The 20913-nt window shown below is 42.5% G+C and overlaps 1 protein-coding gene across 2 annotated transcripts in view; it reads left to right on the plus strand.

The window, feature by feature from the left end:
- Positions 1-6666: 6666 nt before the first annotated feature.
- Positions 6667-20913, plus strand: part of PHACTR3 (phosphatase and actin regulator 3) — a 100563-nt gene continuing 86316 nt past the window's right edge. The window contains exon 1 of one of the 2 annotated variants that reach the window (XM_085079590.1): positions 6667-7164. In XM_085079590.1, coding sequence (XP_084935716.1) covers positions 7062-7164 — 103 coding nt within the window. In that variant the 5' untranslated portion in view covers positions 6667-7061. The remainder of the gene's footprint in view (positions 7165-20913) is intronic. The other variant, XM_085079591.1, reaches the window with a different exon arrangement.

Consider the following 20913-nt stretch of genomic DNA (forward strand, 5'->3'; position numbering starts at 1 on the left):
GGCTGGTTGGAAGCAAGGCTGGCAAAGAGTGTTTTTTGTAATAGAACAGCACAGAAAATTCCATTATTCCATTGTTCTGACTTTGCTTATGGCAGTGTCTGTCTCCAGCCTCGAAGCCATGGAACAGAAGATCCATCAAATTCTGTCCTGGGCTAACTCTGCAGGTTAAAAGTTTGGTATTAGGGCAGTTCCTAAAAAACAACCAACACCTCTGCCCATGAAGGGAGTTGTGATTGAGCTGCTGAGCAGCCTGGCCTTCCAAATCTCACAGCAAGATGGCATTAAAACAGCACAGTGAGCTGCAGCATGGAGGGGAGGGATGGTCTAGGATCTCCTGCTGCCATGGCAACATCCACAACTGTCCAAAAAAACTGTACTTGAAAAGTAAACCGAGTTAGCTGGGTTTTTGCTGAGGAATGGTTTCTCAGATGACTCACTACATCTGCAAAAGAGCAAAGCACAACCTCCACAGCAGTGATCTTGCTGCACATCCATGTTCTGCCGAAATGAGGATGTGAACTACTGCAAAAATCCTTCATCTCTGAGGAGGCAGCAGCTTTCCTATGTATGAATGGTATTAAATCCTAGTATTCCTTCAAATTAAACTAGTAATCCCAGGACTTTATTTGTAGCTGTTCTGCTTCCCTTCCCAAGCCTTGCTTCAGGAGCTGGTGAGCAGAAGTTGGATAGATGGAACCATCCCAAAGGTTAGTCTATCCCAGACAAACAGAAAACCAATGCACAGGAGCACTCAGAGAAGGATGAACACAGAGCATAAAGTCACCACAGCGTTTCTCCCTGGGGAAGCTCAAGCTTTAAATCAGTTCTCCCACTGCAGCTCCATGAGGATGAGATCTGGAGCTGCTGGCCATGACTTCTGGGCTTCATGCAATGCACAGCTTCAGTCTCAGAACAAAAACTGCTCTGCTAACCTGGACATTGCTTATTGTGAGTTCCAATCAATTTGATCTTTCATTCTCCTGTTTTCAGCTGCTGATCAGCTCTAGAATTCCTGTATTTCCTTCCATGAATTGAAGCCCAGTTGAGGTTGTATCTTCTGAGAGATGCTCATAAATCCTGATTATTATGGTTTTCATTGGATTTCAGGTCCCAAAGAACTGCTGTGACCTACAGAAGGAAGCTCTGTCACTTCATGTGTCACTGGGCCCTAAAGTGAACCCTCCAACAGCTGAATTTCTTGTGTATCACGGTTAGAGGGTGAAATCCCACCTGAAGTCCTGTGTTACACAAGAAATGAAGTGGCAATAACAAAATGCCATTGAAGTAAATGTTGGAATGAACTAACATGAGTGGAATCAGGATTCTGTCCTGCAATTCTACATCAAAGACTCGTCAGCTCTCATCTAATTAGCACAGAGCACCACTTCTCCCTTTCCACTTCTGCTGACAACTGAATGATCTTCACTATTTGAATTAATTTGAAAAATGTATACGTCAAAATTATTCCAGATTTGGCAACAGGATGAGATCTGAATCAGAATGTACTGTCTGAATGGAATGCATAATAAAGAGAAATGACATCTCTGATAAAGCTACAAGGTATCCGAACTTATCTCTGAGGAGAAAATGAGCTGCGTTGCTTCTAAAATACAAAGACTTGCAAAGCATAAGCAAATCTGAGATTTTTCAGAGGTATTTTGTTTCCAAATGGTGATCCCAACTGCTATTTAAAAAGTCTTGGATCTTACACTGTATTCTGTTATATTTACAACCAACACCAATTTCTTGGAGCTTTTTCTACTACCCTGAATTCTAGAACCTGCATGACTGATGTTACAAACATAACAAGAAACAGTTTGCTGGGTTTTTCTGTGTTAGTTCATACAGATTGCAGGGTATCAATTACACCAAAAATGGCTTTTAGACCCCTCATAACTGCAGATTTTTGTAGTTTTGGGTATTTGAGGCCATGGAATACTTTGAGAATGGAAGTGAGAGTGAGGAACTTACAGCCATATGCCTTCTCAGGAACACAGTGCCTGTAAAAAAACCAAGATATTTTGTATACAAGAATATTAATCCCCCAAAATGTGGAAAGGAGGGAGTTTTGGACCTGCAATGGAACTTATATGTACATCCCTTCTCCTCAGACATCCTGAGATCTACAAGAGAAAAAACCCCGGAGAGGATAATGAGATTCATCCCTTCAAGCTGACACAAACAACATTTTTTTGGCACATCACCTGCAACCTCCTTGCTTCAACAGCACCTCAGGAGTCTCCACACAGAGCTGCCTTTTCCTTGCTCCTCATGCCCAACTACAGAGCTCAGGGATCACATGCCTGGAACCCTCTGCTGGCCTTGGCATGCTGCAGATAGGATTTCACTCCCCCTTCAAGGGGCTGTTACTATTCTAGGCTGCATCATTTGAAATAAGAGTAGAGGTTCCCCTTCCCATCATCCCAGCATAGAAGGACTGAGCAGAGCTGTGTGTCAGGGCAGGGAGTGGAGCTGAGGATCCTCCTTGACCTTTTTCCCAGCCTCTCCCTTTCCTGTTCCTGCACCTGTAAAATGGGAGTGAGAGTGGAGCTGTGAAGGAAAGTGAAGGTGAAAATCAGATGTGCCATTCCTAGAACAGCTCCTGAGAATCAGAGATGCTCAATGGGCACATGAGGCCCCCAATAAACAAGCCCCTGATGCTTTTTCATTTTTGATTTGCTTTCTGTAGTAGCACTTTGGAGAAGATGTGTTTCAAGCCTTTGTACTTACAAAGTTGTGACTGCTGCATGATACTTTCTCTCTTCTCACTGACATGCATTTATGGTCTTGACAAACAAAGGCTCAAAATAGGCTCTGTGTCCTCCTTACAAAGAAAGCATCTGAGGGGAAAAAAGCCCAACAAAGTAAATAGAGACAAGAGCTTTTTGAGCACGGGAATGCTCATCTGTTACGGTGAGCATGCTGAACTACAACAAGCTGGCATAAAAATCTCCAAAACTAGGTTAAGACTCACAGGCAGCAGAACAAATGCTTTCTGTTGCTGCATCTAAGAAAACTGCTCCTAGCAAGGCTATTTGTGCTTTGGTCATCAAAACAATTGGAACATGAAAGCTGATACTGTCAATCCAAATGTACCCTGGATTCATTTTTCTAAATAACAACACAAAACCCCCACATCAGTTGTGCTCAGAGATCACATGTAGGCTTCAGATTAGGGAAAATGAGGTTGTTTAATATTCTGCTGATTCGAGAAAAACACCACTGACATGACTCACCTCTTTTCTTTCTCCTCAGAGAATCATTCCTTTCTAGCACAAGTTTGGATTTCTCTTTATATAACCAGCTCATAAAACAGGCATTCAGCCTGTCAGAGAGAAACAAACTGATCAAATAATCCATACCATTTATATAGTTGTAATAAAAAAAAATATCAAGAAAAGTCATATCAAATGGACATGCATTGGTTTGGCTGTGGACTGTGCATCAAAATGAATAAAATTTTAAAAAACCCATTATTTTCTCCTTTGTGTTTCTTGTGTGGATATTTCATTTTGAGAAGTATTTTCCTGAAACTGAATGGATGCCAAGTACAGAAATATTCGCTACTAAGCTAGAAAAATTTCATCATAACTTTTCATCATAAATATAAAAGGCTAGAAATCCTCTGAGACATAACTAAACATATCAGATCATTGCACTTTCTGGGAAAATGCTGAAAACTTGTTTACCACAAGACTGCTGTAGTGAGAAAATAAACCAAATAAAAGGAGAGTCATGTTTCTGCTAATAGCCATTTTGATCCTGCAAACAGTTTTGTTTGTGACACAGAATCATGAAGTAGCAAATGGAAACTTGAGGACAATTTTTCAGGTGCTTTGTACCCACAGGTAGAACCAGGCTTAGTTTCATTCCAATTTCATTCCAATTTCAGAGGGATTTACAAATCAATATACTTGGAATACATTAGTTAGTGCCTGCCTCCATCAGCTTGTATTTACTTCTGTGAAAAGGCTCCATTCCTTTTGGTGTTGGTTTTTCTACACAAAGACAAGACTCTGCTTCACATTTATTTTCCCCTCTCCAAAGCCCTCCTGCCCCAGGTGGAATGCAGAGCCTGCTTTAAGGTAAGGAAGTACAGAGTGCAATAGATAAATTATCATCATCTACGAAATTTTACAGTAAAACACATGCAGACAATCCTGCTTTTTACACAGCAGACATAATTTAGCAATGGAAGTTTAAGTAATTGCATACAATTATTATTTTTTTTTGGTACCCCATCTCCCAAACATGATGGTGGTTCATTTGGAAAGAGCAAGGTCCAGGGGCAGCTCCATCAGCTGGCACAAACCACACCAGGGATTTATTCCCAGACTCAGCCCCTTGATGCTTGGTTTGTCAGGAATGAGAGAAAATGCTTTTGACCCAAGTGAAAACAGCAAGGCAGATTCTAGCCCTGTTTGAATGTTTTGTACCAGACAATATTTTAAATACAAAGGAATCCTATAAAGTATCCTCTATCGAGGCAATCAGTATGGGAGCTGGTTAATAATACATCCCTCACATCCTGTGTGCTTCTATAGCTACTAAAGATGTCTTGGAGATATTTTCTTGGGTTGAAAATATTTTAATATATTCAGTCTTGTACAAATGCTTAAATCTGATATGGAACTTTTCAACCCTACATTTGAAACACAGAATCAGTATAATTCTTCCTCTCAGAAGGCAGTGATATTGATTAGTGCAAACAGACTTTCACAGAATTCACTCGAAGCCATCAGCATTTTCTAGCAAGAATTTTATTGCATTTCTAAAAGCTATATAGAGAAAACCCATTTATAACTTGCTACTTCCTCTCCTTTTAGGACTAAAAATAGATTTGTCTCATTATCTCACTCTATACCTTAATATATTCCATTGCATGATGACACAGCTTAGATTAAACCACCACCTGCTTTTTTTTCCTTAGGATCTACCTTAGACACAGCAAGAAGGGACAGTGCTCATTGAACCAGAAACTCTTTGATATTGCTTTAAACTCTCTGTTCAGGTTTTATTCTCAGGACAATATTCCCCCTTGCTGTTGGATGCAGCAGCTCACCCCAACAGCCACACTCAGGCCTTCCTCCGATGGAACCTTGGAAGAATTTTCTTGTCAAGCTCCACCATTTAATCCACACTCACAGACTTTTTTCCTTCCCCAAAAGGTGAGTGAGTTAACTGAACCTCAGGGAACACATAGCCCGAAGGTGGCTCCCAAATCAGGTGTGTGCATGTGGTTAACTTTGAAATTCCTGCTTAAAGAAAAATAGCAACCACACTCTCCGTGGGCTAGATGGGATAAATTTGGGTTGAAACCTCCCAAAATAGACATAACCCCACTGAACTGCTTTGCTTCCCCCCTGTTTTTTGTCATAGAAACCCCCATTTTCTTGATATAAGAGAAGCAAAATATTTTCCACGTATTTATATAAAAACAGAGCCAGGCTCTTCTCAGTGGTACCAAATAATAGAACAAGAGGCAATGGTGAAAAACTGATGCTTAGGAAGTTCCACCAGAACATGAGGAAGAACTTTACTGTGCAGGTGAGGCTGTGGAGTTTCCCTCATTGGAGATATTCCAGACCAGTCTGGACACAACCATGTGCCCTGTGCTCTGGGATGATGCTGCCTGAGCAGGGAGGTTGGACACCAGGTGAACTCAGTGTGATTCCTTCCAACCTGACCCATTCTGTGCTTCTGTGCATGGGAATGAGAGACTGCCTTGGTGGAAAATTTTCTGGTACAAAGGTTCATCCCTAAAATTCTGTAAACTTATACCTGTCTCACAACAGCAGCTTGGTCAGCTGCATGTATAACCACTGCTCTTGAGCCAGCCCAAGACACCTACTTGGAGGTGAGATATTCCTTGGCATTAGTTCGATGCAAAGACAAAGCAGAGTTCAAGGCAGGCTCCTCAACACTGCCGTGCTAAAGACACGAGGGGAGAACCCCACAATGCCAGCAGGTGCTGACTGAGCATTCCACAGGACTTTATTGAGAGAATGATTTAAAACCCCTGGTTTTTATAGGTCAAAATTCTAGGAAGACCTGACCTGCATCACCAGGTAGCAGTCCCTCTGCCGGCACCCTTCGCAGGACGGGGAGGAGCAAAAAATATTCCTTTTAAACAAATTCCCAAACCAAGCTATCCAGCCCGACTCGGAGCATCCCGTTTCTGTGAGGTCCCCGTGAAACACCTCCTTTGCCACGAGACTCCCGTTCGCCTCCGGAGCAGCCCAACCCCGCCGGCTCCGCGGGAGCTCCGGTGGAGGTGCGCAGGGTCCCGGCGGGCGCGAAGCGAACCTGCCAAGGGGAAGCCCCGCGGAACACCCTCCACAGCCAGCCGCGGGCCGAGGCGGGCGGCAGCACCGAGCCCCGCGGCTGCCCCGGTGCCGGGGGTCGCGCCGGTCCCTCCCGCGGGGCAGAACGCCCGGACGGAACGGAACGGGACAGAACTGGACGGGACAAGGACAGGGGCAGCTCGGGGACCGCGGGCGGGTCCCGCAGAGCGAGGGCGGGGCGGGGCGGGGCGGCTCCTCCCGCGGCCCGTGACGCGCGGAGCGGGGCGGCACCCCGCGCACCTGCGGAGCCCCCGCCTTTGTGCAGTGCAGGTGCGGCGCCCACCCCCCGCCGTGACGTCAGGCGGGCGCTCGCGGGGCACCATGGGAGAATCCCAATGTTTTCCAACGGATGCGCTCAGCAGCGCGGCGGCTTGAGGCGACTCCGGGAGCGGCGCTCGGGGGGGCGTCCCGGGAGGGGGCGGCGGCGGCGGGGGGCCGGGCCGGCGGCCCGCGCCCCGGCTCTTCCCCACCCCGCCAGGCGGCATGGCCCACCCCCCTGAGGCGCCCGGAGCTGCCCCCTGAGCGCCCGGAGCCGGCGGAGCTCCGCGCCGCAGCCCTGCCGACGGCGCCGGGGAAGATGCTGCCGCGGCTGGTCCTGCCCGGCTGACGCCCCGCCGCCGCCGCCGCCGCACCCCCGTCCCCATTGTCCCCCGGCCGCCTCCGGCTCCATGAGCGCCTCCTCCTCCCCCCTCCTCTGAGCTTCCCGCCCTCCACCTCATGGCTGCATCGGAAGAAGGGACCGGCTGCTTTCTCCCGCGAGGCAGGTCGCAGAGTGACCCCAGCATCCTCACGGACCCCGCGGGCCCCGGGGAGCGCCCAGGTAACGGCCCCGCTCTCCCCGGCGGCGCTCGGGGGCGGGCGGGGGCGCGGCGGGAGCATCCCCCGATTTGTAGGGAGCCCTTCGGCCGCGGGCGGGCAGGGATCGGGAAGGTATTTCCTGCGGTAAGAGCCGGAATGGTGCAGCGGGTTCGCTCCGAGCGGGAATAGAGCGGAGCGCGTCCCGCGGCTCTGCCAAGTGAGCGCGGGGGGCGCGGCTGGCGCTCGGTCCGGCCGGCCGGGGGTCCCCGGGGCTGCCGGCAGCGCTCGACCCTGCATCCCGCAGAGCTAATTTATGACTTTGGTGGGGAGGGGGAAATGAGGGCTAATAAAGCAGGCTGTTTGCATGGGATCGCCATGGAGACAAGGGAAGCAGAGTCATAATTAAACGCTTTCTGCCCACAAGAAGGTAATTTTCACTTCATAGGGGGAAGCGTAATCTCCTTATGAAGCGTGGGCACGGAGGGTGGTGCTGAGGGGACACAGCCCAATCGTTAGGATAAAAATAGAATATTATGATGAGGTTTTTAAAATTTTTTTTAACAATGGCTAATGGTGTTTTCATCTTAACTTCACTTTGAGGAGTAATTCTAAATGTCTGTTGGTGGTGACTCAGTAATTTCAGAATGTCAGAATCTAAGCAGTGTTGAGACCTTTAGAAAAAAAAAGGAACAAATAGCTACATCACTTTGATGTGATGTGATTGCACGGAAAGACACAACAACAAGCTGGAAGCAAAGGGTAAGAGGCAGCTTACTCTCAGTTTCCCTGAATAGATGATGGTCACACAAGAGCTGTCAGGCTTCTTTATGAGAAAAGGAGTAATCAAAACAGCGTAAAGACAATGAACGGGGTGTTGATCATCACTGCCCACTACACTGAATTCTAAGCCTAGAAACGGGTTGGGGTTTTGGGTCAGGCACTATCAGCCTGCAGGAAACAGTTCCTGAATGCAATTTCGGGTTGAACTTTGCTCCCATTTTTCAAATTACTGAGTAAATAAAATATTCCGGGCTCTATTCATGCACCTGCTATATTGCTTCCTTCCAAGCCAATGAGGATATTAATATTTGTATATCTTTTAAGTTCTTCTGTTTATTTGCCTTATCAAGCAATTCTTACCACATTGGTCAGGAGCAAAATACAAATTCAATTAAGGCAAACAGTGGCTGATTTATCCCTGATTACCAACTGTTCCGATACCCTAAGTGAAGGGAACAAAGGACTCTTCTAACATGAACTGCTCGACTCACTCCCAAAGGGGCAATCTTGACTGAAAGAGGAATGTATGTTTCTGCCATTTGATTTCTGGAAGCAGAAGTGACTAATGAAAGGAAGGCGTGTGCAACCTCAGTTTTTAATTCCCCTAGATTATCTTCTGCTAATTAATTATTTTGGCCTTTGTGAAATACACGACAAAGAAAGTACACAACATGTCTGACAAAGATAGAAAATAGACAAAGATATAAACATTACTGTGCTTTTTGTAAGGAGAAAGAACTGTCAATATCAAGGAGCATTTTTTCCCCTAATACAGACTCCATCAGATAAGCCAATGTCCCATTGCTTGGCAGAAGCTCTACTAAAATGTCAGAGAAGGTGCCTTTAATGCATTGTGTTGTACATACAGTGTGTGGAGACAAACAAAAGGTCTTAAATACATATGGTTTTTGTCAAGGTAGGTATGAATAGTCAGTAGTAGGCTTAGCATGTTTGGTAAGATTTTCAGGTTTTAAATTTGTTCATCAAATAGCGTTGAACATCTGTATGCTTCCAAATGGTAATAAAATGAACACAAATTGCTTAGTTTAAATAAAATTTTACCCTTTTTACAGTGTTGTGAGTAATCATTATGAGAAATTTCATATATTTGACTGCTTAAAAATCTGGAATACAGTTAATATTATTTTAAGAATTATGTATACTAGATGACAATTGCAATTAATCTTGTTTTACTGTCCTGGTAAATAATTTTTTCATTATCATTATGCCAACATAACCATCCATGGACTCAAAGTCAAAAGGCAGTCTAAGGAGTGGGAAATGATATGTCCAAAGTTTGTGTTTACATCCCAACCCTGCTCGCAGACAAACCATGTAGAGAAGTGCAAACATGTAGGATTCTTCATTAATTTAAAAACTAGATTAATTTGTATTAACATTAAAGTCATGTGTTTAAATTATACAGACAGACAGACCAAAATATGGGTATAACTGTAGGATCCCTACAAAAACCATTCCTACTTTTACCTGGCTTTTCAGTGAAGCCATATCCCTACCGGAGATATGGAACAGTTTTGGAACAGTTTTTTGAGTGGATGATGTGGTCAGGGATTCTTCTGCACCAATTCTTTAGGCTGTGCCTAGTGAGGAAAGTATATTGAGGTAGGAAATGTGGTAATAGATGAAGCCAGCCTAGACTCTCAGAAATCTCCTGGCGTTCACGTGGGTTTGTTTAAAGACATCATTTCTATTCCTCTCCTTGACCAGTACAATCACAGTGTTTTGGGTTTTTTTAGCCCAGCTTTATGCAGGAAATTTCAGTGCCATAGAGCTGGCAGCATGAAGAATTTAATGTATTTCCCCAAGGAAATCCTGTGATGAAATGCTTCATTTTCCTTTCCCTCCCGAAACACCAGTTTAACCAGTAGTACCAACCCATCCCAGTGGGGTTTGAGCCTCACTGGACCAAATCATCCCTTTTGAGCTGATCCTGAGCAATGTAAACATCAGACCCAAGGAACTCGGGGTGAGCACACTGCAGATGGCAAGGGTTGGTTCACCTTCCCAGTGCTTCATTTGCCGTTTTTTGATGAACTATTGCTCGGGTGAAATGTCAAAAGGAGTTTCCCCATGTGAGAACAGAGCTGAGGTTTGTTTGTTTGTGAGGTTTTTGTTGTGTTTTGTTCATTTTGAAACAGGACTCTCTCTTTATCCAGCAAGAACATGGAATAACTTAGTAACTGGCTGGTTCAAATTGCTTTAGATTTTGATTTTTGAGAAGTTCTGCAAACTCACAGTCCTGACTAATGCCAAGTTGCAATTACTTCAAGCCTTGAACAATAAAGGCTTCATGATAAACCTTCTTATCTAGTGTGCTTTGCCTCACAAAGCATTCGCTGTAGAAATGAAAAGCTATTTTATAACCTTGATATAGAACAGCTGTAATCTTTACAGAATACAGTGAATTTTATCACATATAAAAAACATATAAAATTAACACATGCCACAACAATCTTACAAATATTCCTATAATAAATAAGATAAACAAGGTGTTCAGTAAACTAGACTAGGGGCAGTAAATAGCTATTTATTCCAAAACAGAGGTACAAATTTGCTGATTTAGTCTTCACGTGCAACTTTAATTAAATAGCAGTTCCTCACAGTGATCAGTTAAGACATCACAGTCATGGTCTAAGAAAAAACATATGGACTTTAGGTCAGGCTTTGCAGACAAAGAGATTATTTCCTCCAGATTTAAATGGTGCTTTGAGGTCCTATTGGTAATGTAGAGAATACTGGAAATAGTATAAGAAAGTTAAGAAGGAATGAGTGTTTCTGTGCTTTAATTGGATCAGTTATTTATTTTCTCCTTTAAGATAAAATCATTCATTTCAGCCTGTGATTTAAGTGAACTATTTTATGGCCACTGAGCAGTATTTTATGAGAATTAGTGTAGTACAACAAACACTGGGCTTCATGTTTGAGTCTGTTTAGGCTCAATGTCACACTGAGCAAGCAAGCCTTGGAAAAGTAGTCTGTCTTCAATCTGGGAACCAGCCATCAAAATACTCATGTCTTGCTTAACTATAGACTGTCTCTAGGCCAGGCTGTTGTTAAGAAAATGAATTTCATCTTTCTTATTTGTAGAATCATAGAATGATTTGGGTTGGAAGGGACCTTACAGATCACCTGGCTCCAACCCCCTGCCATAGGCAGGGACACCTTCCTTTGGATCAGGTTGCTCCAAGCCCCATCCAAACTGGCCTTGAACACTTCCAGGGATGTCAAGAATTTCCTTATCTTATATGTCTTTCCCCTCCTCCACCTTTCCAGATAAGGATCAAGAGAGAAAGGAGAGTCTAAAGAGAACAGATTTCAGTATCACCATCTAATTGAGAGACAGTTGCAGGAAGCCAAAATATTGCTCTCATTATATCCTCCCAGCAGTCTCAGGGCATAGGGAAGATTGACAATCTCATTTGATTTGTACCATAAAAGGGAGGGGTGCACAGACTGAGGAAGAACACACCATGTCAAAACTCTGTATTACTTGAGAAGAACAGACAACCATGACAATGTGTGAAAGTGTCACCCCCTTCCCCCCCTTAATTTTGGGAAAATCCATTTGAATTTGTACAAGTACACAGTGATGCCATCACGTTTTGCTCTCTGTGCTGCTGCTTTTCCTTCCTGGCACCACACAATTAAAGACTGATTTTTCAAGATGGGCATTAGTGAGCTCTCCAGCAGACCTTGCCAGTGTTCTACCATGTGTTCCTTGTCCTCCGGTGAAGGATCTGTATCAAGGCAAGGAGCTGGTGTGGTGCAGGCAGTGGTGTTAGATGTTGTTAACAGTGCTGTCATCATAATTTCTCCCTGCCTGATGAAGGGAGGCTCCTCAGCCTCTCCGTTTGCTGTGGTGTGCTTCAAGCCTGACAAGTTAAAGCTACTGCAGAATAGCTGTTCCAGAGATAGAAGATTATGTCTATGCCAGACACTAATTCCCTTTTTATTTCTATTGATACCACATGTAATCAGCTGCACTGTGCTCTGAATTAACTCCAGGGGAGAACAACTGCGTAAGACTTAAATCTCCTTCCTCACTGTTTCTAGTTTTCATAATTCAAAATTTCTGTACCAGGCTGCATTCTTGTAAGTATTCTAGGATGCTGAGGAGATGCTGAGATGAGAATTGAAGTGTTACATTCCCATCATCTCTCTTTGGGCTGGAGGCTGACCTGAATCCCAGCAAAGCCTCGCAGGCAGTGTGAGGGATAAGCCATCCAATGCCCAGGGAAATTAGGTATAGGAATACTCTCTAATATGGCTTTTTCTGTCTTCTATTTTGAAGCTGTAACCTCCCCTGGATGGACTGTGCCACTCCATATCTATCACTGTCTTCTCTTATCGTTTTAGGGTTGATTAAACTGCTGAAGATTTTAATAGACTCCTGTTACTGCCGTATTTCTTCCTTGAAGAAGATTGCTCAGTTTGAGTCTTGAGCAGTGTTAGGGAGCTTGTGAGCCATTGGAAAGCTGTGCTTCCCCCCTTAACCAGGACCCTGGTACACTCAGGGATGTTGGAAACTACTGGCAGAGGAGGTTTGGAAACTCAAAAGCACATTAAAAATAAAGTGTGGTAGGTTTGGGCTGCAGGTGCTTGTATGGAGCGAAGGGAAGGCAAAGAGAAACAAACAGGAATACAACTGGAGTGCAGATAGATTGGTGCCAGCTCTCTGAATCTGCTCGAGTCATTTTTGCTGCAAATCTATTCATTGCAGGCCCATAATTCAGAAAATCTTCCGAGTGTGTGCTTAACTTCAAACATGTGCTTAAGATGGAAGGAAATTGATAGCAGAGGGAGGACAGACAGAGATGCTGTGGGTGCTCTGCCTGATAGCTGGGCTGCTGCTTCATCCTTTTGCAGCCGTTTAGATCACTGCAACTTAAATCAGGGACTTAAAGCCTTATCTGTGATGTCTTTAGTGTTGCATGTGTTTTCAAATTTGATCCTAATGCGTGAGCCAGGCCACCTATAAAAAGTTGTTTGGGGTTGTTTTTTTTTTTCTCCAGACAGATTTTGGTTTCCATTTCATTTTTCTGTATCAAGTCTGTTGTGTTAACAGAGTTTGTTTCACCTGCATCATATTTCTTCTGAAACAAGAATTTTACCAGGTCTCCTGCATACTTTCCTTTAATAATTTATGGACAAAATTAGCTAGTCAGTGCTTTTGCTCCAGTTTGTAACTGAACCCTATGTTATATATGTATGAAAATTAGTGGCATTCTCTCTGAAAAGTTCCTATTAAACTTAAGGGCTACCTGCAGAAAGTTGCTATTCTACACCTAATGGGAACTGTACTCAGGAATGCTCAGTAGAGACTAGAAACACACAGGCTATCAGTTAATATTCCATTTTCCTTTCCATTGAAATCCAAACTTGAGTCCTATAAGCTTCCCAAAATGTTTGCTATTTGTGTGAATGGAGAGTTAGAGGTTTTTAATCCATAGCACCTGAAAAACCATCACCATATTACCAAGTACTACGATGGGAGTTGTATTTTAAGAAATGGTCCATTGTGCTTTTGAGAAGGTCTTTTTTCATTCTCTTCAAATTCCCAGTCCCTTCCTAGTCTGCTCTAAACTGGACCTCAAGTCCCTGTGATGCAGAGAAGCTTCACTGGAAGCACAGAACTCCCATTTTCCCTCTCTCTTGCAGCAGAGAATCTCCTCTTTCCCCAGCAGCCCTTGTCCCTGCACATGACTCATCTCATACATGGCAGCTCTGCTCCAGCATTTTCCAGGAGAGGAGAATAATCTCTGCATTTCTGGAGAGGGGAATGGGCACAGTGCACTCGGGCAAGCTGCAGAGGTGGCATTTCCTGGGTGTGGATTCTCATTCCAAATGCATCATTTTGGTCCTGCACATGCAATTTGTGTCAGTGGTGGGATATCATTACATTGCTCAGCACAATGCACACTGAACACAAACTGCTTTTTGCTCTTGCCTCAGTATTTTACTTACTGATACTCAGTTTAGTTTTTGGGATTCAAGGGGGAGCTTGACAAAGTTATGTTTTAATGCTACTTTTGCAGAAATTAAATGAGGTCAGTTAATAAGTATGCTATTCATGTTGAGGGTAGGTTTTAGGCTTTTCCAAGGTTTGAGTGTTCCCAGTGTTTGGAGATTTGTATTTAGCCAAACTTTAGAGTTCTGTAAAGGAAATACAGAGCTTTAATGGGGAAAAAGTGTTTTACAGTTGTCTTTTCTTCTAAATCCCAAGTTGGCAGATAGTCTGAATGCTGCTGAAAAGACACTTAAACCATTTAAACCTCTTTATCCAAGAAGTGGAAATACTGATTATGTTATGTTACCATCAAAACGTAGACTGGATTTATGAGAGTGAGGTCATCATATTGGAAATAGCTGGTGGTGTGTTATATTTACCTTTGTCTTTTTAATTCAGGCTTTCTTTTAAAAGAAAAGTAAACCCCAAATTCGATTGCATACCTTAAGTAAAAGAACTCAGACCTAATTTACACACCTAATAACTTGTGCACACAAGTAGTTGCTTCTCTGTGCAAATAAGAGAAACTCATGCCTGTTAAATAATAAAAGATCTTCACACTTTTCCTGTGAATGAAGGTGGTTTAAGATTATTCATTCAGATGATGTTTGCACCACACTTTGAAAATGAAATGAGTTACATAATGCTGGGAGTCATGTTTATCTGGAAATGTAATGGTATAGTTTATTGAGTAGTTCAGTAACAGTGTTATTTTTTTCCCAAAACCTTTAATTTGGGAATTCTTTTTCAAGACTGCCCAATTCATGCTGCAATGAATGGGCTATGCCATTTATTTATTTCTAATATGGCATTTTTAAACCAAATTTATGGCTTTGTATTTTCAAAATTTAATATGTAGAATTAATTGCCCTCACTTCTCTAAGCAGGCCAGATCTATAAATACCAAGAGTAAGTAAAACTAAATATAATAACTTGATTTTGCTTCGCAATGTAGCCAGTTTGTATGTTAATAAATGGATTCTTTGTGCCCATCAAATCCCATGCTTTTGTTTGAAATTCAAGTTGATTTATGGCCTAATGTAGCCACAATTTATCCATGCCCCAGAGAGAACATCATATAGTGACTTGATGCAGGTCAATAGCTCCGTGCTCGAGTCTGCATAAATATTTCAGTAAGATGATCTGGATCAAAGGGTATCTTATCTTGCTTTCTGTAGTTCAGTAATATTCTGTAATCACACATGGGTCAGGAGTGTGGACCTGTGGTTACAGCTGAGGGAAGGCTTGTCCTTCTGCATAAAGCACTTCAGGACTGTTCATAGAATGAAGAGACAGTTTGTGTGTTAATTTCCTTAATCTGATTTTCCTTTTTTTTAACATCCTCAAACTGTTCAGTTGCTGCATAACCAGCAAGTGGACATAGATCACTGCATTACATCAAACCAGTGAAGCCTTCACTGTTTTCTGAGGGCTGCTCCATCCCTCAGGCCATGCAGTCTTCCCTGTGCCTTGTCCATATTGATCTGCTGGGAATGGCTGTCACATTTCATTCAGTCGCTCTCAGAACTCTGCATCTCATCTCTCCACCAAACAGCCTGCACCAAGACTTGGGGTTTTATTCTTAAAAGAACATGAGAAATGCTGCACTGGGTCAGCACTGAGGTATTCCCAGCCTAGGACAGTGCTCTGGACAGCGGCTGGGAGCTTGGGACAGTCTGGGAGCAAAGGGAAGGGTGGCTGCAGGAACACACAGGAATTCCACGTGAAATAGTCAGGGTGAGGCTCCTGTGCTCCCTTCAAATAAAAGCCACAAGGGTTGGTGCTTTGGGCAGGTTTGCTCAGCACCTCAAACCTCTCCTGCTGTCTTAGGGAGCTCAGACAGAACCTCGGTGGAAATCAGTCTCCAAGAGAGTTTCTTGGCTCCTGCAAGTTCCTTTTTTAATTGTTCCATCATGAATGAGATGAATCTATGTGGAATATTTAAATAGAGCAAACATGATAGTGTATGCAACACTGACTTAATTGGGTTTCTCTAAAGTTTATGCTTTGCAGATGGGACTTCTGTAATTTTGTAAGCTCTGCTTTTAGGATAGAAGAAAAAAATGTAATTAAAAAAAAAAATACAGCAGCTATGTAGACTGGGTAGCAGCTTTCTGGGATTGCAGAGGTTTCAATGAGAAAAACATCCTATTTTCAGATACAGCACTTCAGCTTAACTTCAGCTTAAATTTTTCCTTCCATGACAGTTACTCATTTGACTTTGCTCTCTGTTCAGTGCCTAGAAGGAAAGAATATGTGCTCACATTAGACTACCAACTATGCAGAGAAAGCTCTAGAAAAAGATAATGGAGCCTAGCCTTGGCCTCATGCAAATTCTCCACTTCTCCCCCATAAGTTTTAAATGCCTTGTTTCTTGTTTAACTCAAGGAAATTATTGGAAAAATCAGAACTGAGATAAACTGTGAGTATCACTTCAGATTTCACAGGAGACACTTAACTGCAGAGAACTAAATAACACATCTTCCTGCAAGTGAGGAACATAAATGAACTACTGCCACCTGGGAATCCCTTACATTTAGGAACACAACAGAGGTTCCTGAAAATGTGCTATTTTACTGTAAACTCCTGATACCAATTCAGGATGGAATGGCGTGATACAAAATGTGTGTATCCTCGCTAAACCCTTGATTCTGTTTGATCTGTAATGGGAGCAAATATCAGCCATTGCCCGAGGCTGGTGCCTTGAACCCTCGCAGTAGTGGTGAACTTAACAGATGACATGATCAGATGTGGATTTTCTTAAGGCAAACATAGGGAATGTGAACTACAGCTGTCAAGATGGATAGCAGAGAGAGTTCTTAGTGTTGTGGTGTACATTTTCTGCTGTAATTCAACCAGAAGAATAAACTGAAAGGAAGCCAAGTAAAAGATAATTTTAACATGTAGAAGTACAAAGGAGTGTCCTTCAAAAATCCAGGATATTGTGCATGAATGGGAATGTTTTAAGAAGGGACCTTAACTAATAGAAATTGATCCTGTATCTCTCTTTAGTCCAAGGAAGTATCATTGAAGTCAACAGAGTTTGGTTGGGAAAACTGGCATTGCTCCTGTCTCACTGGGCTGGTGCTTCCCTGCATTCTCTCGTTCTCTTGTGAGAGAATAAGGCTTGTTGCAATTTCTTTTTACTTTTCAGTCTGTTTTCTCTACAGTTTTTCGACTTTTCTGAGTTCATTCTATTAGCTAGCTCTTCTGCCTTGGCAAATGCAGCAGCTCTGTGCTCCAGAGGCCTTTCTCCCAAATGATTCTTGTGCAAATAGAATGGATGTTAGTGCTGTAACACCAGAGAAGCCAACAAAGCCTGCCTTCCTCCAGTTCCAGCATCTTCAGTCCTCAAGCATCTTCAGTAACCTTTAAAACTGTTAAAAATCTCATTTAGGACTGAGGACTTCCAACTGGCTCCTCTGTTGTCTGATGAAGAGGCAGAGTGAGTGACCACTCTTCCCTCACAGCATCTCCTGTGGGTGCTTTGGTGATAACCAAACCTGACCTCCCACCCAGGCTCTTCCTACAGGGAGCACTTTAGCAGGTCACCAGTGCCATTTTTCATTAACTCCACCCTTTGCTGAAAGTTGCCAGTGAGCTCCAAAGTTGTCATGGGCAACATGAGATGAGTGGTTAAACAACTCTTGTTTCTGAAAGGAGAACTTGGGAGCGAAAAACCAGAAGATGATTTCAATAACTTGTTCCATTTATATTTTTCTCACTCTTGCTCTCACAACACAACTTCTAGGCTTTGTTCCAAAATGTCAGGGGTCTCTAGTTCTACCGACCTCTTCTAAAAAAGCTGCACTATGACCTGGGGCATTACTCATCTCTCTTATTTGGGAGATGATATTTTATATAATCAGCTGTTTGTGCCCTGCACCTGCAGGAAATCTATTCTGCTTTGCAGCCTGGATTTTAATATTTGTTATTCACCTATATTTTGAGGATTTTAGACATCCTTTGCAGTAACTTATTAAGAAAACCAAACAGTAAAAAAACCCCAACCAGGCCCCCCCAACCACTCCAACCCAAAGAAAAAGCACACTGCCAAGAGCTCATGCATTTTGAGATAATGGTTTCTTTGGCTGCTCTAATGAAATAATTATAAAAGAGTTAAGTTACTGAATATACTTTTAGTGGCTTCAACATCATAAAATACCAGCAGAGAAATGAAGCCAAACTTTCTGAAGAGAAAGTATGGGATGATGTTTTCACTCTATCCAAAAGGACATGTCTCTCAGAAGGAGGATACACTTTATATATATTTTAAAATTTATTTTCTCATCCTATTAAAAGAAATGGAAAGCTACCTCTGCTGGGTTTATTTAATTAGTTTTTAATTCAAATTCCCTTCCCTCCCTCAAGAAATTCCCCTGCAACTTGCCAGCAGAGCATTGCAGAAATCTTTTTTAGATCTTGGTAGCTGCTGTAAAGTTGTCTGGGAACAAAATCTACTTTTCAACAGATTAATCTAAATGTACATATCCAAGTAGGGGAAAAAGTGGCAGTTTCTTCAAAACTAACTTTCATTCTAAGTAGTTTCTTGAAGAAGGAGGAGAACTTTGGGTATTACATCATGGTTTTTCAGAAACACTAATTTTCAAAAGCAAGAAAACTTCTTTTTCCTGCTTTACATTAATAATCTGATTTTTAACCAGATATTGTCTGTTAAAACGAAATCACAGAGACTTAGAAATATCTTTTCTGACAGAAAGAGACAAGACTAAGCATATCAGAGCCGACGGGAATCGTGCAGTTTAGAGATTTTGTTGTTATAGATCATAATATTCTCATAATACAAGAGAGATTACAGAAATATGGCATAGTCTTATTTTGTCTGACATTGTAAAGAAAGAAAGACTTAAAGGATTAGTCTTGGTAACTTAGCTGTTCCTTTGCAACGTATTGTGATATAATAGGAAATAATGCAGTGCAGATCCTGAACATGAAATAAAGCCTCTGGTCAGAATCTCGTTAATGCCAGAAATGATTTAAAGCCAGCCAACAGCCCCAGTTTTCTGTCCCAGAAATGACAACCCAAGAAGTGACGCCTCCTACTCTAATGCTACATAAGAGCATATCATGCATGTGATTAAGATGCGATTCAACACGACTAATTCCTCAAGATTCACTTCTCTTCATTGTTACAAACCCAAGGACAGCACAAGAAAGCAGGGTTAGGTTTTAGATGGAAGCTTCTACTTTGACAAGGAATGAAACTACTTTCTTTCCCAATGTCTGTCGAGAGGGATGGGCTAGGGAGGCAAAGTTCAACGTTTTTTCACTCAAGTAAGCAAAGCACCTAATTTACACATTCATTGGGCACAAAGCATCACTCGCTGTGCTAACAAATCACCATAATGAGGCATTTGCACACCCACACACATTTATACTCATGCTGTTGCTCAGCTTGCACCTGCAGTGGTGGTGAATAGATGTGTAATTGCATCGTGAGCTGTTGAAAGCAGGGCTACAGGCAAGGTCTATATAGCTGGAGTAAGTGGCTGCCTTTTTGCTTCACTTTGCTGTGGTTGGCAGTTTTTTGGGAGCTGTTTTACCACATCAATCCTGCTTTTCTGTTAGAACAGCTCTCAGAGGCTTTTCCAGGGAGCCCTACAGGTGTTGGCTTTGAGGCAGGAAAATGTTAGGTGACTGTTGCAGAGTCAGAGCACTGGGAATCCCCTGGCTGATAACACTGGGGGACTCTGATAAGCTCAGTGCAAGGTTGAGGGCTAGAGAGCCAAAGTTCAAACATGCTCAGGTCTTGCAGATAAAGGAATTTGTGAAGAAGTGGTCAAAAAACCGGTGCTGCAAGGTTCTCTTGAGAATAACATGTTACATCCTGAAATCTGCAAAATTTGTCGTGAGTGTTGCTAATGGCAGTGCTGATTTTCTGCCTTACAGCCTCAGATCCTACAGTCCCTCGACACCAGATATCAGCAATCCCATCTTCAGGGGGACCACAAAAATAAAGTCATTCCACTTCATTAAACACCAAGTCATGTTTCAGACTTTAGATTCGTGACTGTTACTGTGAAATTTATAATTACACCTTCTAAAGCCCAATTTTTGTTCCCTCATTTCCCTTGGCACATCCACCTGTGCACAAAACAAAACCATTGATAACTCGGATGTTTTGTAGCCTCGAAAAAAAGCACAGAGACTCCTTTGCAGGCATTTTACCATTGCAGCAAGCCTGACTGACCCAGTGCTCCTGCTCTCATCTTGTCATTTGGGTAGCTTTCAGAAGGTATGACTTCAAAGCAACTGTTAAAAATAGGATGTCTGTAGTGGTTTTAAGGAGCTGTTTTATTTCATCGGTTTTCTGCCCAAAACACACTCTGCCTTCTGAGATGTGAAGAAAGCTTTTTCTATTCCACTTCCGTCTAAGTCTGCTTGAGGTGACAGCCTTGTTATTTAGGATATTTCTTGGGACAGATGGGTTATTTACAGCAATTGGATCCCTAAAATGTAGAAAGTATAATTTTCATAAATTGTCGGCAGCTTTGGGAACTCAAGTATCACATGGAAATCAGCAAATTCCAAGTGTCTTCAACATTAGATTCCAATAACACTGGTGTTTGAATAGTGATTAGGTGTTTGAATAGTGATTATATATATTTTTTTAGAATTTTGTCTGAAATATAGCAGTTCTAATGCATTTTTAATGGACATTTCACGTCTCTGTTTGATACCACTGACCATCAGTTTGTTTGACTGAGGATAATGGGAACTCACAGTTGCACATCTAAACCAGTGCATCACTGTAAAACTATTTGCACAATTTAAATGCCTGGACACTAAACTGTGATTCCCTTTCAGGTCCTGTGCTATCATATAATCCATATCCATTGAAAATTGATTTGACATGCATAATCAGTGTTTAATTGTAGTATCTCCTAAGGAGGCTATTTTATAGGAGTGAAAATAATAGCGTAGGACAAGTATATGGTTTTC

Source organism: Lichenostomus cassidix, chromosome 20 (assembly GCF_008360975.1).
Source record: "Lichenostomus cassidix isolate B80296 chromosome 20, HeHo_3.0, whole genome shotgun sequence".
Classification (NCBI taxonomy): domain Eukaryota; kingdom Metazoa; phylum Chordata; class Aves; order Passeriformes; family Meliphagidae; genus Lichenostomus; species Lichenostomus cassidix.